Source organism: Apodemus sylvaticus, chromosome 19, assembly GCF_947179515.1.
Source record: "Apodemus sylvaticus chromosome 19, mApoSyl1.1, whole genome shotgun sequence".
In the NCBI taxonomy this organism is placed as follows: domain Eukaryota; kingdom Metazoa; phylum Chordata; class Mammalia; order Rodentia; family Muridae; genus Apodemus; species Apodemus sylvaticus.
In genome coordinates, this window is record NC_067490.1 from 12,633,165 (window position 1) to 12,649,327 (window position 16,163).

Here is a 16,163-nt window from a genome sequence, read left to right on the forward strand (position 1 = left end):
ATGGGCTGAGCGCTCTGGCTGGCAGACACCAGACTTCACTAAGACAAGTGGAGCAGCTGCAGCTGGTAGGTGCCTGGCACAGGGCGTGGGGGCGCTTCCTGACCCACCCAGTTCCATTCACACGGGGCTAGTGCCCTCACACCCTGGGTCTTGTCTTTCCCGCTGGTAGCAGGATTCCTGTAGTGTGAGCCCTTTACCGGAGGGCAGCCCATGTCCCAGAGACTAAGATCCCTTGGAGTGGACCTCATTTTAGAGACCGCTGTTACCTTCTCACCCGGTCTAGCTCTTTTCCTCCCTGTCTTGCTTGGCTGGTGGCCTGGCTTGTCTTTCTTATTTCAGAGTTGAGTCCTGCCTGCTCCTGCAATAGTGATCAGGATACTAACCACAATCAATATATTTCAAGTTCTGGCCAGTCAGGCTCATGGGTATCAGTTATACGACAATGCTGGAAGGGCAGGGAGGAAATACTCTTATTACCCATTTCTTCAGCTACAGAGAAGATACAGGTGGAAGAGAGAATGATTTGTCAAGAGTAACGGGGTGGTCCAGGACTATATCCCGTTCTTAACTCTGAAGCCACATTGCCCATGTTGCACAAAGAGTATACGTGTGGGGGACAAGAAATCATTCTTTAATCTTAATCCCTTCTTGCAAAAGTGTCCTATGCATGCCCCTGACATGAAGGAGCAAGGCTTCCAGCTTTAGCAACTCCTTAGCCAAAACATGTTTTCTTACCTATAAACGTGGACGGCTCCTTATTGAGTCACGGTGAACTAGTGGCTACCAGTTAAATAGATATTAATTTAAAAAAAAAGATTTATTTATTTATTTCATGTGAGAACACTGTTGCTATCTTCAGACACACCAGAAGAGGGCATCAGATTGTCATTACAGATGGTTGTGAGCCACCATGTGGTCGCTGGGAATTGAACTCAGGACCTCTGGAAGAGCAGTCAGGGCTCTTAACCGCTGAGCCCTCTCTCCAGCTCTAGATACTAATTATTATTGTGGCCAGCTAAGCAGGAGCATGAAAGGAGAAAACATGTTGGTTTTTTACTTGCTTGGCCTTTTTCCCTCCTGCCCCCCACCCCCATTTTGGTGTCTATGACTAAGGAACCAATCTACCAAGTATCCCGAGCAGTTTCTTCTGTCTTTGAGCCACACGTGTGATGTGACCTTGAGAAATCCAGTCAGCCTCCGTTCGCTCATCAGTAAATCCAGGTGCAAGTACCCATCCTGTTTGTCTTCACAGACAGTTCTGAGGCTGAGATGGATTATCGTGTAATATCCCGTGAGGATGTTACACGATAATAGTAATAATGACGGGTTTTTAAAAATTTTTATATTTTTACTTTTTTTTGTTGTTGTTCTTTGATTAGCAGTTTCTACAGAGTTTCATTTTCAAAGCCCTTTGGCGGCTGTGAGAAGATGGCCCATGCCCGGATCTCCATGTATATGCCTCCTGACATCGACCCCACAAAAGCCGCCATTGCTTATGGCTGTCGGGCCTTGCGCAAACTGAATGAGGAGCTACAGTCAGGGGATCTCCTGACAAGGCAGAAAGCCCTAGTGGCTCTGTGTGACCTCATGCACGATCCTGAGTATGTCTACGAGGCCATCAACATAGGTGAGAGCATCACGCCCCGGGTAATGATTTCTGGGGAGCAGGGAGGGAGGGGCTGGTGTAGCTCAGACATCGGATGGCGTCAGTAGTCAGAGCTGCTACTTCCTAAGCTGGACTTCCGGCCAGCAGTGCTCCCAAGTGCAGTGCTAACCCCAAGAGACGGAACATTCTCCATCTACAGGTCTAAAACTCAGTGTTCAGGAGAAAGGTGTGAGTCGAAGGTTGCCCAGTCAGTAAGTTAAATAGGAGGGGCTGGAGAGATAGCTCAGTGCTCAGCAGTACTTGTTATTTTCTCAGAGGACGTGAGTTCAGATCCCAGCCCCGACGTCAGAGAGCACACAACCGTCCACGACACCAGCTCCAGAGAACCGAGGCTTCTGTCCTCTGTGTGCACTTGCACACACACACCTAGATGTAATTTTAAACACAATAAGTAAATCTTTAAACGTTTAAGCCGGATCTTTCTATGTTAAGCCTAGCATCCCTAAATCTAGCCAATTCAAGGGTGTGGTGACTAGTTTGTGGAATGTATCCTTTTTTGTTGTTGCTGTTTTGTTTTTCAGTATGCCTATATGTGTCTGTAGGTGGGTAGGTGCTTGTGAATGCAAGTGCTTAGGGAGGTCAGAAGAGGGCGTCTGATCCCCAGAGCTACAGCCATAGGTGGTTGCGAGCTGCCTCGTGTAGGTGCTGAGAATTGACCTCAGAGACCTCAGCAAGAGAGGCATGCCTGTGGCAGGTTTGTAATCTGACCTCAAGTCTCTCCTGAGATCAAAGGAATGTCAAGGGAAAAAAAATTTAACCCCAGGACACTAGGAGGAACTAATAGGGGGGAAAAAAAAAGAAAGCTTGGGGATTTCTCTCAGTGGTAGAGCTCTTGCCTAGTGAGCAAAAGGCCCTGGGATTGGTCCTCAGGTCTGGGAGTTGGGGGTGGGGTAGGTGTAGGTGGGGCTGAGGCCCAGGAAAGGCTGGGTATAGAGGCACATGTCCTTTATTCTAGTACCTAGGAGGCAGAGGCAGGTGGATTTCTGTGAGTTTGAGGCGAATTTCAGAATGACTAGAGCTGTATAGTAAGACACTGTCTCAAAAATTAATTAATTAATTAATTAATTAATTAATTAATTAATTAATTCCAGGGGTGGGGATGGAAGAATTATGAGCAGGCTTAAGTGAGATTGTCTCTGGGTGTGTGAACCCCTTCTACTAACAAACGCTGTGCCCCTGACTTGATGCCCGCAGAACCAAAGTACAGACCTTCAATACTTTCCCGTTACCTAATATGGGGTCACTTCTCGCTGACTTCTCTGATCAGCTTTTGCGTCGGCAGCCGTTCAACAGTTTTCCCGTCCCCACAGGCTGCCTGGAGAGCCTGAAGGCCCTGCTGAGGGATGATGATAACCTGGTGCGGATAAAGACCACCGAGGTGCTGTACATCATGACCACCCATAACATCGGCAGGTGGGCAACTCCCGATGGATACCCATGCCACGGTTAGGAATTGTACTAGTCCACCCTGGGGGAGATGCCCTTGAGTGACCCCGAGCGAGCGCTCTTTCTCTTTTACTGAGAGCACTGGTCACTGGTGGCGCCTCTAATTGTGGATAATAATTCTTTCTGTAGGGCAGTTTGGCTGTTTCTGTAGCGGGCGAGTAGGATTCGCTTCCAGATGTTTCTCTTCATGTTGAGGATTAGATCTAGGCTTCCAGGCATGCTACCCAGGCGCCCTACCACCAAGATGCACTCTGGTTCTGTTCTAGACTAATCTTTATGTTACTCCCTGGTCCGGGCTTCTCACATTTGAAAGCGGACAGTTCCGATCCTTCAGCGAGCTCCTCACACCTTCTTCAGCTGGACGCTGATCAGGAGCTATGGCTGGGCGTGTGTAGTGGGGTACACAGAGTCGATCTGAGCCTTAGTTCAAAAAGGTAAGTCAATGCTGTGGTTGTGCGATGACGTAGGGATGTGGTCTCCATCCTGCTGGTGGTGGGGCAGCCTTTCCTGCTTCGCCGCAACCTACCCAGATCTCTTGATCCCACTTACTTAGTTTCAAACAGCAGTTGTCAACCTGTCGGTCCCGACCATTGAAAACCCCATATTTCCCATGGTCTTAGGAACTGAGGCACTTCTCAGTAGTAACAGTATAGTTACAAAGAAGCAACGGAAATAAATTTGTGGTTGGGGATTCCTAAGACCATTGGAAATGGTTTCCTAATGTTTGCAACCATCAGAGATAGGCGTTTTTCCCGTGGCTGTGACCCACAGATTAAGACCTGCTGGTCTAAGATAACCTTGGGGAGCGAGAGACCATTTGTATTCTGGAGTTGGAGACTGGAGAGCCACTTGACTCTCCTGTGGTCCCAAGGTTAGGTGTTGCTTGGACACTAAGAAGCCCTAATGTTGTGAGGAGGTCGTGGAATCTTTAGACATGGGGGCTAGCTATCATGCATTGAGCTGTCGGCATGGGTCCTTAGAGGTCACAGCCAAGCTCGGGGTTCCAGCTGGTGTCAGCTTCTTCCTCCCGATTTGCTGAGATATAAGCTCCAAATATCATAGAAAGGAGCCTGTCCCACTTGACAAACCTTTCCTGTCATGAAACTGAGCCAAAATACTTCTTAAAGTTGTCCCCACTACACAAGTGTGTACTCAGCGTAGGTGTCTAAACTTAACCTTTCCCCAATATACTACAGTACATAAGGAAAGTAACCCTTCCCAAGCAAATGTAGTTGGCTGTAAATTCCACTCCCAAGTTCAGTGGTCATAGGACACGCCCCCTTCCCCGCCCCCTACATGCCACACCCTTTTCTTTCCCATTGTTCCCTCCCTCCCTCACCCACTCCTTCCTTCCAGTGAGGGTAGACATTGAACTTCAGGGCTTTGTATATGCTAAGCGACTCTAGAACTGAGCTACATCTCCAGCACTCGGGGGTCACTACTAGGGCCCCAAGTGACTGCCTGGAACTTCCGGTGCAGAGCCCCTCCCACTAAGGCATCACCGGAGAGATGAGGAGGCGGGGCGAGGATGGCCTTCTAAGCATGGCATCTGGGCACCTCCTTAATCCACGCCGCACCCCAGTGGACAGGAAGCTCCCTGGCAATCTAGCTCTTGCTGCTCTGCTGGCACACAGTCGAGCCACTCTCTCATTCTGAGCTTTCCTCTCTGGGTGTTTTTGCCTTTAAAATTTTTTCTGTCATCAAATAGTCATTGTACAAAATCATGCGTTCCATCGTGACATTTCCAAGCAGGTCGATCATGGGCTTTCTTTTTCTTACTTTAAAAAAAAATATGTATTTATTTATTTATTTATTTATTTTAAATTATTTACATTTCAAATGTTATCCCCTTACCCCGTTTCCCCCTCTCCTGGAACCCCCCTATCCCATCCCTCATTCATCCCCCCACACCCCGCTTCTATGAGGGTGTACTCTTCGGTTGGTGACTTAGTCCCTGGGAGCTCTAGGGGTAGTGGTTGGTTGATATTGTTCTTCCTATGGGGTTGTAAACCCCTTCAGCTCCTTCAGACCTTTCTCTAACTCCTCCACTGGGGATCCCGTGCTCAGTCCAATGATTGGCTGCAAGCATCCGCATCTGTATTTGTCAGGCTCTGGCAGAGCCTCTCAGGAGACAGCTATATCTGGCTCCCGTCAGCAAGCCTATCTTAGCATCCACAATAGTGTCAGAGTTTGGTGACTGTATCTGGGATGAGTCCCCACGTGGGACAGTCTCTGGATGGCCTGTCTCTAGCTCTGCACTGTCTCCATATTTGCTCCGGGATCACAGGCTTTCTTATTCCCACCACTTCAGGTACCTGGTCTAGTTTCCTTATCTTTTCCCTTTCAGCTGGTCTTCCTCTTCCTAAATATCCCTTCATGCTTTACCTGTGAGCTCTTTCCCCAGCCTCCATCCCACTATTTCTCCATCCTCTCCTCTCTCCTTCCCTCCATCTCGCTTCATGTGGAAGGCTAACCTTGAACTCCTGGGTACAAGCGACCCTCCTGGTCAGAGTTCCTGGGGAAATGGGACTGTGAAGAACACCAGCAGGTTTTCAGGGCCTGATGTGGACTGGATTGCTGCGGGGAAAGATCGGAAATGCCGCAGCTCTGCATGGGCGTGCCCTACTTCGATTTCCCCTTCCCAGAACAGTGCAAATCATTAAGCTCTGACCAACGTCAAAGCACCACCTTAACCGGCTGGGCGTGTCCCTTGTGCTGGCTGCTTAGCTCAGCGCTTCGTACACGCCTTTATTCCTGAACCCACCCTGACAGGTGTGACCTCAGAAGATTCCATTCCAGATGCTGTTGTCTACTTAAAAGAAATGGTTCACAATCAAAGAATTAAAGAAACAACATAGCTCCTTTAAATTGCTCCTTTAGCTCAAAACACAAATGAGAAGATATTTGCCGATCCTTGTGTGAGAATTTTGTTTGTTTATTTGTTTTTGAGACAGGGTAGCCCTGGCTACCTGGTCCAGGGGCTCGCTCTGTAAACCAGGCTGGCCTCGAGCTCAGAGATCCTTATCCAGGCCTTTCCTAGGATCTGGGTTCATCAGGTGGTGCTTTTGGCTTTCTTTTCTCTTTAAACTCCTGGCTTGATCTGCAGTGTGGTCCTCGAAAGCACACCCAGACCAGGAAGACACGGTTGAAACAGTCAGCATACAAAATAAATAAATAAATACAACGTAGAATATCTTACAGTCATCTCACACTTTCAAGAGACCTGTTTGAGTTTTCACAAACCGTTCAAAGACGTTTCAAGAGGAAATAAAAACAATCCTCTCTCTAATTGGCTTACCTAATATTTAATTAACTTACGTATTATTACAACAAGCATAGAGGGCAGCCCTGGGTCTCAAGGGAAGCAGCTGGCTGCCAGAAAACTGGAAGTCAGTTGGGAGAAGAGACAGAAGAGCTGGGAGGGGCCTGGGGGGAGGGGCTGGGCCTGTGCCTTGTCTGCCCTGGAGACCGCAGAAAGGTGGTGAGCTGAGGCCCACAGTGTAGGCAAGGTGGGTGACAGGTTCCTTGTGCCACTTCCCACGGGGCGGGTCTGGAGCTCAGAGCAGTGAAAAGAGTCACAGGAATCCAGAGACACTGCTCAAAAGTGCGAGAATCAATGCTCTTCCCACTCCATGAAGCACAGTGCGGTGCATTCATGACCTCCGGGGCTTCCGAATGTGGCAGATCTCTCTGCTCTGTGCCTGAGACAGTATAGATCCCAGGAGGCTCCAGAGATTATATTATAGAGCTATAGGAATAAAAACCGCGTTGGGGGAGGGGGTTGGAGAGATGGCTCAGTGGTTAAGAGCACTGACTGCTTTCCGGGAGGTCCTGAGTTCAAATCCCAGCAACCACATGGTGGCTCACAACCATCTGTAATCAAGATCTGACGCCTTTTTCCGGTGTGTCTGAAGACAGCTTGTAATGGCTATTCCTGGTTGTCAACTTGACTATATCTGGAATGAACTACAATCTAGAATTGAAAGGCTCACCTGTGATCCTAATCTGGAGGCTCAGAGGTATAAGTTTCTGACCTGGATCTTGGCATGGAGATCTTGAAGCATAGTGACTATGAATTCCAGAAGATTAAGGCAAGGAGATCTCTGAGTTCAAGATCATCTGGGATTAAAGGCATGGAGGCACATGCCTTTAATCTGGGCTACACCCTCTGCTGGAGACCTACAGCCTTTAATCTGGGCTACACCCTCTGCTGGAGACCTACAGCCTTTAATCTGGGCTACACCCTCTGCTGGAGACCTACATAAGGACATTGGAAGAAGGAAGACTTACTCTTCCTTGTCTGCTTGTCTTGTGGGACTGAGCAACTGCTAGATCCTTGGACTTTCATCTACAGCTGCTGCTGACCATTGTTGGGGAGTTGGACTACAGACTGTAAATCATCGACAAATTCCCTAACTATATAGAGACTGCCCATACGTTCTGTGACTCTAGAGAACCCAGACTAATACACAGCTACAGTGTACTTAAATATAATAATAAAACCATTTTAAAAAACGGCATTGCACGGGTATTGCACTAGACACTTGGCCAATGGAATAGAATTGAGAACCTGTGTATAAGCATAGGCTCTTAGAGTCACCTGTTTTTTTGACAAAAAAAAAAAAAAGCCTAAAATACACATTGGAGAAAAGCCATCATCATCTTCAATTTGCTGCTAATGTTGCTAGTCACACTAGATAGCTCTGTCTAGAAGACTGGAACTATAAACTTATTTCTCAGCCCACACAAAACTCAACTCCAAATGGTTCAAGGGCTTCGACGAAAGACCTGACAACCTGAATCTGATAGGAAGGGATATACTTGAACTCACTGGCACAGGACACTGATAGCGCAGGCATTCAGACCAGTCATTAATAAACAGGACCTCATGAAACAATAAAGCTTCTATATGGCCAAGAAAAACACCATTCAAGTGAAGAAGCAGTCTACAGAATTGGGGAAAATTCACTAGCTATACCAGTCATATCTAGACTATGCAGAGAACTAAAAAAAACAAAAAAACAAAAAAACAAAAAAAAAAACAAAAAACAAAAAACAAAACCAAACCAACCAACCAACCAACCAAACTAACTAACTCAAGAAGACAGCTCAGGTTAAAAAAATGAGGCCTGGAACTAATCAGAGAGTTCTCAAAAGATGAAATACAAATAGAAACATTTTAAAACACTTTCGAGATCCTTGGCCATTGGGAAACGCATATTAAAATTACCTTGGGATTTCAACTTACTCCGTCGTGGTGGCTAAGAGAGAGAAAATAAAACGATGACGAATGTTCGTGTGGATGTAAGGAAAGAGAAACACCTATTCACCCAGGAGGGAAAACTGGGTGCAGCCACTATGGAAATCAGTGTGGCGGTTCCGCAGAAGGCTAGAGATGGACCCGGCTCTATACTACTCTTGGGCACATGCCCAAAGGACTCTGTATCCTACCGTAGAGATAACTTACCATTTGTATTCTTTGCTGCCTTATTCACAATGGCCAGGAAACAGAAACAACGTATACCCTCATAAGCCAAAGAGTGGATAATGAAAACTGTGTTTACACAATAGAACAGTATTCTGCTATTAAAATAACTGAAACTGGGTCCGAAGAGATTGCCCAGTGGTTACAAATATTTGTGGCTCTTGCAGAGGACCTGGGTTTGGTTCTAAGCACTCACATGGTGGTTCCAGTTTCAGGGGATCCAATGCTCTCTTCTGACTTCTTTGGGCATCACCCGTACATGTGACACACTGACACACACACACACACACACACACACACACACACACCACATGAAAAAATGCACGCACACAAGCAAACACCCATACACATAAAATAAATTTATCTTAAGAAAAGAAAACTGGCCAGGCAGTGATGGCGAACGCCTTTAATTCTAGCCCTTGGGAGGCAGAGGCAGGTGGATTTCTGAGTTTGAGGCCAGCCTGGTCTACAGAGTGAGTTCCAGGACAGCCAGGGCTACACAGAGAAACCCTGTCTCAAAAAACCAAACCAAACCAAACCAAAGCAAACCAAACCAAAACTGAAATGGTCTTCTTATGTCTAACCCCACTCTCCCTTCTTTAGAGTTGGCTTCTTAAAGCATGAGATCATCCTAGCTCTGTCGCTCCTGCTGAGTGATCACCAGACCCTCTGCCGGGAGAACCTACATCAGGCTTACAAGCATCTGGCGCAGCTGCCTGAAGGTAGGGTTGCATCGCACATGGGATCAGGTAGACGATTGTCTGTAGTCTTCCGCTTCCGGTCAGTTTGTGCCAGGTCATAGGTCACAGACTTTAGTTCTTTTTTTTTTTAATGACCTTTGAGTGGGACCTGAGTGCAAGCTGTACCTCCAGCTACTCTAAAGGCTGAGCGCTGAAAGGATCAACCTGGCTATTAGCATGTGACTTTGTTTCAAATCTGTAGCAGCAGCAGTAGCAGCAACAACAAAAAATTACCATTTTTGTTTCAATATGACAAAATTGGGGGGGGGGGATGTTTTTCCTGACACAGAGTTTCCCTGTGTAGCCCAGGCTGTCTCAGAACTCTCTCTGCAGACCAGGCTGGCCTTTAACTCAGAGATCCTCCTGCCTCTGCCTTCTAAACGCTGATGTGTTTTACAAAGTTGGGCTACAAAGTAGCTCAGAAGTAGGATAAGGACCTTGAGTTCTATCCCATCATGCACCTCTAAAAATGCAAATATGTCAATATTTGGTTAACTTCTAATAAATAAACACAAAGAAGAAGCCCGGTAGCCTGTTCCCCACACTCCAAGCCTTTCCACAGGCCCCAGGCTGGGTTCCTCTTCCTCATGGTGACCCCTTCTGAGGTTATGTGCTAGGATGTTTGGTACTTTTTCTTTTTTTGGGGGGGGGGGATACTGGTATTGAACCCAGGCTTTCCCATGTGCTGACTGATAACTCCACCATGAAGCACATTCCCAGTTTAGTCTATGACTCTTAAAGATTTCTGAAAATGAGAATATCCAGTCTATCCTATTTCAAAGATTGTATGTGCTTTCAGTTAGTGTTTCTGAATCAAAAGTGATTTTTGAAGGTTCAGATTTGCATCAGGTGAGGATTAGAGCTCGTCTGTTCTGCTGCCGAGGACCTCTGGCAATATGTACCCACTGAAGGCATAGATACAGTCCAAGTACCCTCTGCATCTCCCACAGTTAGTTCCCTTTCTTTGGTCTCCACTGATGCACTAACAATTTGGTGACTATAACCCTAAAACACGTACATAGATTTTTTTTTTAACCACATATACAGTATATAAAATATATAATATTTTGCATATTTTACATCTGTGTTAAGTGTGTCTTGCTGCATGTATTCCTTGGCAGCTTAAAAGTACCCCAAGAAGTAATATTATATGTTTAAAAATTATCATATTTGTGATGTATATCTCCACAAAGTATCATAGTTGATGATGACATGATGATGATGATGTGTGTGTGCATGCAGGCGTCTGTGTGTGTATGTATGTGTGGGGGGGGCGCACACATGTGCATGTGTATTTTGACATATGTGTGGCGGGCAGAAGGCAACTTTTGAACTTTGGGGAGTTGGTTCTTTCCTTCTACCTTGCTGAGGTAAGATCTGGTTTGCTGTTTCTGCTGTCCTGCATACACCAGGCTCGCTGGCCCATGGAATTCTGGGTAATTCTAGTTTCCCCTTCTATTTTTGCCTTAGGAATGCTTGGATTACAGGTGCCTGCTACTGCATCCACTTTTTTTTAAAACATGGATTCTAGGGATGGAATTTAGGTAACCAGGATTGCATGTCAAGGGCTTTTACCTGCAGAGCCATCTCACTGACCCTAATATTATAATTTTGAGATGTACCCACGTTGAATCGTATGCCGTTTGAATGTATTATGATATACTTCTATGTTGGCTCTTTCCACTTCTGGGCTCCATAGGGAATGAGTAGTAGATATCTCTGCACAGGCTTGTCTGGTACCCATAGAGTCTACTAGTGAAGGGGATGCTGGCCTCATGTCTTAGTTAGGGCTTCATTGCTGTGAAGAGACACCATGACCAAAGCAACTCTTACAGCAGACAACATTTAATTGGGGTTGGCTTACAGTTTCAGAGGTTCAGTCCGTTATCAGCATGGTGAGAGCGTGGCAGCATCCAGGCAGATATGGTGCTGAGAGTTCTGTATCTTGGTTCGAAGGCAGCTGGAGACCGTTTTCCACAGGCCGCCAGAAGGGGAGATGCTGTTCTGCACTGGGTGGAGCTTGAGCATAGGACCTCAGGCCCTACCCCCACACCCACTCACTTCCTCCAACAAGGCCACACCCACTCCAACAAGGCCACACCTCGTGATGGTGCCACTTTGCTCTGGCCAAACATATTCAAGCCACCACATCTCAGATGCACACCTGCTTCACTTTTGCAGGATATCAGAACTGCTTCCCAGCCTGCCCACCCCCAGCCAGTGCCATCCTGTCAGCTAACCCAATGGTACGCTTTGGAAGCTCACTGTTGTATGGTGTTGCCCACGTGGCATGACCAGTGAGAATGAGCATCTCTCTACTCCGTATTGCTTCAGGCTCCTTTCTGCCCAGTGCCTCTGGGGGAGCTGGGATCCCCTCTGCCAATACGTTCCTTTTCTGTTCAGTTGCCAACTTGATGAGCACTAGAATCACTTAGAAGATGGACTCTGGGCATGCGCGTGAGGGACTATCTGGGGTATGTTATTTGGGACCGGAAGCCTCACCCACTGACTGTGTGTGGTATCAAGCCCTGGGTTGCTGGCCTGGGATCCCGAAGAGCAGGATACATGTATTGTTTATTCTCTGCTGTCTGAGCGTGAACACGAACGTGGCAACTTCCTCAAGCCCCTTCGGCTGTGCCTTCCCTGTAACGGACTACTCTGGGGTCCGTGACCAAATAAACCCTTCCGTCCCGAGGCTGCTTTTGTCAAGAGTAATTTTTTTCGTAGCAATAGGAAAGGTACCCAAGATGGGTAAGCTTCTCTTTATTTATTCGGTTGGCCCTAAAGTTCTTCACTTGGAAGTTGGTCTCACCAGCCTTTCCTTTGTGTTTTCCCCTGAGGTAGGGATCGCTAGAGAAGACAGTCCCACTTATCCTGAGCTGAAAACATTCTCTGCCGTGTCTCCTAGGAAACAGGCAATTTTTCTCGTTCAGCTGGCCCCCCCAATGGAACCTTGCCCATCTTCCGTCTGGACCTCGCCAATCAATAAATACTACCAGGGTTCTGAACGCTCCGGGTGTCCTGGGTTCTCTCCGATGCTCCCCATCTCCCTGTAGAACCCCAACAACATGAGAGTGTAGGGATTCCGCTGGGCTGAAGTCCCCAACCAACACAAGCCTTTCTGGAGACCTCTGCACGAGCCATTAGCCTTGATGGGTACTAATCACCAGGGGTGAGGTCCCCAGAGGGCAGGCCAGGGAAGCCTGGTGGAGAGATTGGCATCAGGGGCTTGGGTGATGATGGATAAATTGGCAGAAGGGAGACAGTGTGGTCCTTGCCTGGGGAGGTCCATCTTGGGGTCACTCTGGTGCTGTGGCTTTTGGGTTCAGTGGTGTGGCTGCACCTTACAGTGTCCATACCCCAGGGTAGGGGCATGGGTTTCTTCTTCAACATGCCTCCTATCAGTATGTGACTCTGGGCAGTTGCTAGTTGGCAGGAGCCTGAATTGCTAGCTTACGGCATATATTATGGGGTTTCCTTGTCAATGGCAGCATTGGAAGTTTTTTTGCTCTCTTTTGTTTTTCAAATCAGAGACCACCGGTGTCTGTGGAGTACCTTGCATGTAGCTAATATTGGTTAGCAGGTGGATGTACCTGTCAAAGGCCTTTCCTTCTGAATCCTCGGATCTACCAAGGTCTGACTTGTTCCCAGAATAACCAGCAGGGGGTGCACCAGGACTAGGGCCTGTGCCTGTCTCATGTCCTACGGGGGTTGCCCTGTTAGGAGAGGAGAAACCAAAATAGAATAGGTAAATGCCACAAAGGGGCTGCCAGGCCACGTTCCCTAAGAAACTAGTGGCCTTGAGTGCCCACCCAGGATCGTCTTCTGTGTCAGGCATTGGCTGGGTATCTGGGTAGGTTGGCTTGGTCCATTTTCCATGTAATTCCCTCCGGTGGTGTCTGGTCTCAGACTCTGGCCCAGATGTAGTGGTGGTAGTGTAACTTACTGTCTCTGCCCCTGACGTAGGATGCCTGGACTTCGGTCAGGCCCTGACTAACCCCAAATAATCACTAACTTTCCCCCCCAGCTTTGCAGCATGCCTAGATCTCAGTGTGGCGTGTGTGTGTGTGTGTGTGTGTGTGTGTGCGCGCGCGCGCGCGTGCACACCACAAGATGATGTTTGCCATGAACCAACCAGACCCCCAAGAGCTCCTGGGGACTAAACCACCAACCAAAGAGTACACAGGGAGGGGCCCATGGCTCCAGCTACATAGGTAGCAGAGGATGGCCTTTTCAGACATCAACGAGAGAAGAGGCCATTGGTTCTGCCAAGGCTTGATGCCCCATTAATGGGGAATACCAGGACAGGAAAATGGGATTGGGTGGGTTGGTGAGCAGGGGGGGATGGGATAGGGGGTTTTCGGAGGGTAAAGGAGGAAAGGGGATAACATTTAAAATGAAAATAAAGCAAATATCTAATAAAAAAATTTTTATCAACCAAACCAAAACCAAAACCAACCAACCAACCAACCAAACAAACAAACAAAAGGAGATGTTTGCACGTGGTTTTCAACCTGGCTAGGTTGACATCTAGCAGGCAGCTGCCCTGGAGTCATACTGTCTTGGGCTTGGCTGGGATCTGGGCAGCTGTTTTCACAGTAGGGATGAACCTATAGGGACCGACGGAGAAACTGTCCCTTCAACGGAGACCTCAGCCCCAGGCAGGCAACCTACTCTTGCATCTGATGCTACAGCCGTGTCTGCGGCAGGATATTTAATCACAGTGCGGACCCCAAGACTGTGAACTGGAAAATCCTCCTGGAAAATCTCCCTTTAACCCAGGAGCTTTCTGTTTACTATAAACAGGTAGCTAGCTGTGTGGCTCAGCCCTGGCACAAGCCTTTCATCCAAGAGCTTTCTGTAAACAAGAAATGGCCAAGAGACCGAGCTAGCAGCGAGAAAGTAAGAGAAAGGAGGTTCTTTTGGAGTTGAAGGATATTTCAGACAGTATGGAGAAGGAGAAGGAGCTTTTTTCTTTCAGTGGAGCGGGAAGGCCAGCTGAGTGCTTTCTCTGCCTCTCTGAGCTAGCAGGGTTTTACCCCAGCGTCTGGCTCCCGAGTCTTCACCAGCAAAACCAAACAGCAGGAATTTTTGTCTTTAAAACGACATATGTCCTTAGCCTGACAGTCCAAGTTGCCCCTGTAGGATAAACCTTTAGGATAAACACCTGACAGCAAGGACCTATTTATTTCGCTGCCATCATCGTTTCTGGGTAGCCCCCCTTTCCCGCCACTCTTACCCCCTCCCCGGCACCTCCAGTGGGATAGAGTCTTTTCCTGTCCAGCCCTGTCAGGACTGACCAGGGTCCCAGAACTTACCCTCACCGGTTCTCTTGGGTGAAGCAGGCTTAATCAGCTCTCTCCATTAGGTTTGCATGGTATCTCCTGGGGTTCAAAATAGCCTATTACCAACGGAATTACCACAGGGACCGGGTCCTCTGGGGGCACACTCAAGGCTGTGCTGGCTGGCAGCTGGTGTGGGAACTACCCCCAGCCCGAGGTTCCCTGTTGGGCCTCCATTGGTGAGATGAGTCCCTCAGGGTGCTACCCAGCCGTTGGAGGCAGCTTATCCTGCTCATGGCATAGGATGCTGCCCTTTCTGCCCCCACCATCCCCTCCCGTGGCATTTGTTAGTGTGCCAGTTGGGCACACTCTCTGCCCATGTGTCCTGGATGTCTACGTATTATCTCTAGGGCCCAGACAGACTACACACAATCCTTTCTTGCTGTAGACTAGTCAAGTCATTTGCCATGCTGTTTGTCCCCAACGGGGACTCTGACATTGTGGGAGTGTGCGCACATAGGCGTGTGTGTGCGCGTGTGTGTGTGTGTGTGCGCGCACGCGCGCGCGCGTGCACGCTTGTGTAGGCCACAAATGACCTTGAATGTTAGTCCTTGGGAGTTGTCCATATTGTTTTATCTTTTAGGGGGGAGGCAGGGTATTTTACTGGAATGCAGGCAAGGCTGATTGGTCAGGAAGCACCACGGATTTGCCTGTTTTCACCTCTCCAGCCCCGGGATAACGAAACCCACACCAGGATGTCCAGCTTTTCACAGCAACGCTGGAAGCCGAACCCTGATCCCCACGCCTGAGCAGCAAGCGCCCTACCACCTGGGTCATCTTCCCGTGCCCTTTTGTTTCTTCTTTGGTAAAGCAGAAATCAGTGGTCGGCCAGAGCTGCTTAGGAGTATGTGGCGGGGAGCCCAGCTGTTGAGGGCAGCCAGCAGCCTTGTAACCATCGAGGATACCCTGCCTCAGTGGCCACAAACCACTGAGGAAGGTGGTGATCCCGGAAGAGGGAGGCTAGATAATACCAGCAGAGCGTGGGCAAGCCTCGTCAGCTTCCGGTCACCAGCTTCTCACTTAATTTCCTTTGGAAGTTACCAATTTCCCTGCTGAAGCTGGCTATTGGTATTTTCCCTGTAGGTCTCTTCTGGGCCTCGTAGGGTCAGCCTGTGCCCTTAAGGGGAAGGAGATGGGTCAGACGGTACCTTGCGGATGAATCAGTGGAACCTGCTGTATTATATGGACTCGAATTAGTGTAATTTGCCTACTCTGCCCTGGGAGTGGGCGAGTGTAGGGAGGCAAGCTAGGGAAGGATAAAATGTCTAGACAGGCTGAGGTGGATTATCTTGATCCTGAGGAATGCATATTGAGGACTGTGAGGACAGAGAGCAAGAGGGAAGGAAGGAAGAACTCTACCACAGGTGAGCTACAGCGGACAGGCAGCGAGCTCATCTTGGTGAACTTGACAGAATCTAGGCTCTCTTAGGAGATAAGGATCTGAGCATGCTCACTAAGGGGCTGTATGGTCTGGGCATGCTCAG

General features: G+C 48.3%; 1 protein-coding gene across 1 annotated transcript in view; it reads left to right on the forward strand.

Moving 5' to 3' along the window:
• Rsph14 (radial spoke head 14 homolog) overlaps nt 1-16,163 on the forward strand; it is a 77,573-nt gene continuing 61,410 nt past the window's right edge. Inside the window, 4 exon segments of the mRNA XM_052163486.1 lie at nt 1-47; nt 1,380-1,627; nt 2,977-3,079; nt 9,201-9,319. Coding sequence (XP_052019446.1) covers nt 1-47; nt 1,380-1,627; nt 2,977-3,079; nt 9,201-9,319 — 517 coding nt within the window.